Below are 4052 nucleotides of genomic sequence, written 5' to 3'. Positions count from 1 at the left end.
GGCTCCGCGGCTTTACCTCGTAGGTGCCACTGGGGACTCACCCGCGGATCCTGGGCGCAGAGATGAACGAAGCCTCCGCGAGGACCGGGGAACCTGGACTACGTCTCCCAGAGAGCCGCGGGGCGAAACCTGAGGTGATTGGCTGAGCTCGACAGCCAATACAGCTGCGAGGAGCTCTTGCCGACCAATCACAGGCCGGAAGGGGCGGGACTCCCTCGCCGAGGCTAGATTGGGCGCTGAACTATGCGCGTTCTGAACTGCCCCAAACCTCTAAGGGGCTGGGAGCCGGATGTCACGTTGTCCTCTTCTCCGGGTCTTATCTCGGGTGCTCTCCCGCGCACTCCCGCGACTCCGCCTCTGGTGGCGCGTGTCTGACCGCTAGGCAGGCGCCGGGGACTGGCCGGGAGAAAGCACGTGCTCGAGCAGTTGTCGCGCCAAGCGTCTACCTGTCATCTCCGCGCCCACCCCCTGGGCGTCGCAGTCCCCCGCGACCCGGCCTGCGGGAGGAGTCAAAAGGCCTCCCGGCCTTCTTTGGCAGAATTGCTGGGTGCTGGCTGTCGCTCTTGGCCGCTACCTGCGGCGAGCGCGTGTTCCCCGCTGCGCCCCCCACGCGAGGAGGAGACTCTGCAACATGTCACCCACGCTCCAAGACCTCTCGCAACCCGGTAACGCTGCGGCCCGGTCTGCGTAGTTCGGTTGTGTGCTTAATGACTCGTGCTGTGGCTTCCTAATCCCCAGGGCCATTCTCCCCAGCGGCGGGAGACTCCCGGCGGGATTTCCCGGCGGGGTTTCCCGGCGATCGGGCGGCACCTTTTGAACTTAGCCCTGGAACCCTGAGGGCCATGTTTTTTCGGTCTGCCTCTTCCTCGACCTGCCCCCAGACAAGCCAGCAAAACCCTCAAAGCGCTGCCCTCCTGGTGCGCCCGAAGCACTCCTAACGTCAAAGTAACTAAATTTTGCAGTTGGATGCAGCGTATTCCAGCAGGGGCCTATGGAAATTTTGCATGGTGTGACGTGACGTTCATATTTACTAAATATTTGTTGAGCACCTACTGCCAAAGAAAGTTCAAGCGCTGAGAAACAGATAAGGAAACCCAGATAACTATTTAAAACTACCACATTGAACTTTTCTGCTTCTGTGCATGCTTCTGCAAACTCCAGTATGCATAGAGTCACTGTTAGATTAGCAGGCCCCATCTCCAGATACTCAGTAAATTGAGATGGGGAGTAGTAATCTCAAGTGATTCTGATATCGGTAGTCCTGGGATCAACAATGAGAAAAAGCTACTTTAGCCACAAGAGCTGAATATAATTTCAGCTTTGTAATGAACTCTGGGTCTCTAAGGTCATCCCTGATTATAGTTTGTGGACAAATACACACATAAAAACGTGTAAGGTAGGAGATGTAGAAACGAGAATTAGTAATAAGTACAGAACAGTAACTGTCTCATCACAGAATGAGGATGTTCAGCTCCAGGAGGAGGGAGAATACTAACTTCTTAATTCAGAAGGAAATTTACCAGAGATTAACTGGTGCCCCTAGGGTACTGATAAACAGGACTGGTAAAATTGTTCCTGAAACTAGTGGAACTAGCTGAGAAACACATCACTCGCTATAAAGTAAGAACTTTCCCTCTCATAGGGCTATCATATAGTTATTTGGATATTTTTTACTCCAGATCTCTGGCTTCCCCTTTCTCATTTAATTTACAAAAGGAAATGTGATTTTCCCCTTCATCTGAATTGCAGCAAAATGCCTCTGAAGATTTAGAATACTTTGAATAGTGAGTGATCTTTTTACAGAAAGTGAAAGGAAAATTGGTGAGTGTTTGGATCTAGCCCAGTCTCCGCACCCCAAGCCTATCTTCTGTAGTTGAGTACCAAGTCAAGTTTAACCAAATCTGAGGCCCCTTAAAGAATTCTGAACCAAGTCCTTGAGCCTAGAAAAGACTTTAGATGTATTCCTGTTTCTCTCAATGAGAGCACCCCCTGTGTTGGGATTAGAGTCAGGTTTTAACTTCCTAAAATTTAGGCACTTGTATTCAGTCTTTTTTTTTTTTTTTTTTTTTTTTTTTTTTTAATTTTTGAGAACAGTCTCACTCTGTCACCCTGGGTAGAGTGCGGTGGCATCATCATAGCTCCCTGCAGCCTCAAACTCCTGGGCTCAAGGGATCCTCCTGCCTCATTCCCGAGTAGCTGGGACTATAGGCACCCGCCACCATGTTTGGCTAATTTTTCTAAGTTTTAGTAGAGATGGGAGTCTCACTATGCAGCTTCTAAAGCTTTCTTTGTTTCATCCCTTTTTTTTTTTTTTGAGAAAGCATCTCACTCTGTCACCCAGGTAGAGTGCTGTGGGGTCAGCCTAGGTCACAGCAACCTCAAACTCCGGGGCTTAAGCCATCCTCCTGCCTCGGCCTCCTGGGACTGCAAGCATGCACCACCACACCCGGCTAATTTTTTCTATTTTTAGTAGAGACAGGGTCTAGCTCTTGCTCAGGCTGGTCTCCAACTCCTGGGTTCAAGTGATCCTCCCACCTAAGCCTCCCAGAGTGCTAGGATTACAGGTGTGAGCCACCACACCGGGCTGGTTCCATCCTTGTTTAGCACTATGCATGTTATCTGGAACTCAATTGGTGAGTGATTAATGAAAATGAATAAATGACACAGTGGATTGATATCAGCCTAATTCTTCTCAGGCTTATTAAAATCAAAGGGAGAAATAATATATTTTACAAATGGAATAATGCACGAGCAAAGAGATTCCTACAAAGTGTAGCAAGTTGGTACAGATTAGACATTAGAGATCCAAAACTGAAAGTGAGAAGTATCTTTCAAGAGACTTGTAGGGCAGTAGTAAGATCATCTTTAATAAAGAAAGGAAACTGCCGAGAAAGCATTGATTATAATAGCATTTGATTATAATATAGAAAATAAAAATGTATTTTCCTTGCTGTATGTGTAACCGTTTAGCACAGTGGAAAGGGGGTCCTAAATAAATCAGGCCTACAGGGGGTCATTTTATCTTTAGAGGAGATGTGTTCTTGACACTGCAATTTATTACTTATATGTATATATTAGGGGTTTATTGACTTATGCCTTCATCTTGTCATTCTTTAGGCTTGTTCCTTTTTTGTTTGTTTTTTAAGACAAGGGGTGATGGGGCCTTGCTTGTTGTCCAGGCTGGACATGAACTGGGCTCAAGCTATCCTCCTGCCTCAGTCTCCCAGGTATCTGGGACTGCAGGTGTGCCCTACTGTGCCCAGACTAGGCTCGTTCTTAAAGGTGATGATGCTACCTGACTTACCTACCTCACATCTGATTGGTGTTTTAATCAGTTAATCCCATGTATGTTTATTCTTTGGAATACTTGCTGTGAATCAAAATATTGTTAGCTAGAAAATAAAATGTTAACAGCAGAAAAAAACCAAAATACATTGGCTAGGTCCATTCAAACTGGGACAAATACTGTGTGATCTCTTAGGCTCACTAGTGAAGAACATTCCTTGAGACCCTCTCCTCTGCATTCCAGTTATACGTTAAAATATTTCTGAGACTGTTATTACTAGTCAGTTACATGGGGGAACTGCAAAACTATATATTCCTATATTTACTATGAAAGATGTTAGAATCTGCTCTATTTAGAACCTGACTATTCAGTAGTAAAATGTACAGAATGTTCTAGACCTAATGAACGGAGTACAGATAAATACAGCACTTTTTGTTCTTCATGGAAGAGCAACATTTCAGTAGATGCCCACTTTGCCAAGAGAAAGGAGAATGAATTGTTAAGGTGATGTAGTCTTTCCAGAAAGTTCTGATGGTAATTAGAAGCCAGTGAAAGGTAACCTCCTACTGGAAAAGCTGGGGGAATACAGAAGGATAAGAACGGTGAACACTTATACCAACACATCTTCTTAGTTTCTCTAAATGGGAAATCTTACATTATTCTCTAAAGGAAAAATAAGCATGTGGGTAATGTGGAAGCAGTGGGTTTTTAAGGCCCTCTGTTGCAGGGGTATTTTGTATTCAGTCCATACAATCCCCGCTTGTAT

At 45.8% G+C, this 4052-nt stretch overlaps 1 protein-coding gene across 1 annotated transcript in view; it reads left to right on the top strand.

Annotated features, from left to right (window-relative positions):
- Window positions 1–631: 631 nt before the first annotated feature.
- Window positions 632–4052, top strand: part of MTR (5-methyltetrahydrofolate-homocysteine methyltransferase) — a 114363-nt gene continuing 110942 nt past the window's right edge. Inside the window, exon 1 of the mRNA XM_012660154.1 lies at window positions 632–665. Coding sequence (XP_012515608.1) covers window positions 632–665 — 34 coding nt within the window. The remainder of the gene's footprint in view (window positions 666–4052) is intronic.

This window comes from Propithecus coquereli, unplaced genomic scaffold (assembly GCF_000956105.1).
Source record: "Propithecus coquereli isolate 6110/MARCELLA unplaced genomic scaffold, Pcoq_1.0 Scaffold66, whole genome shotgun sequence".
In the NCBI taxonomy this organism is placed as follows: Eukaryota; Metazoa; Chordata; class Mammalia; order Primates; family Indriidae; genus Propithecus; species Propithecus coquereli.
Note: the sequence above shows the minus strand (reverse complement) of the source record. Positions and strands in the feature narration are given on the sequence as shown.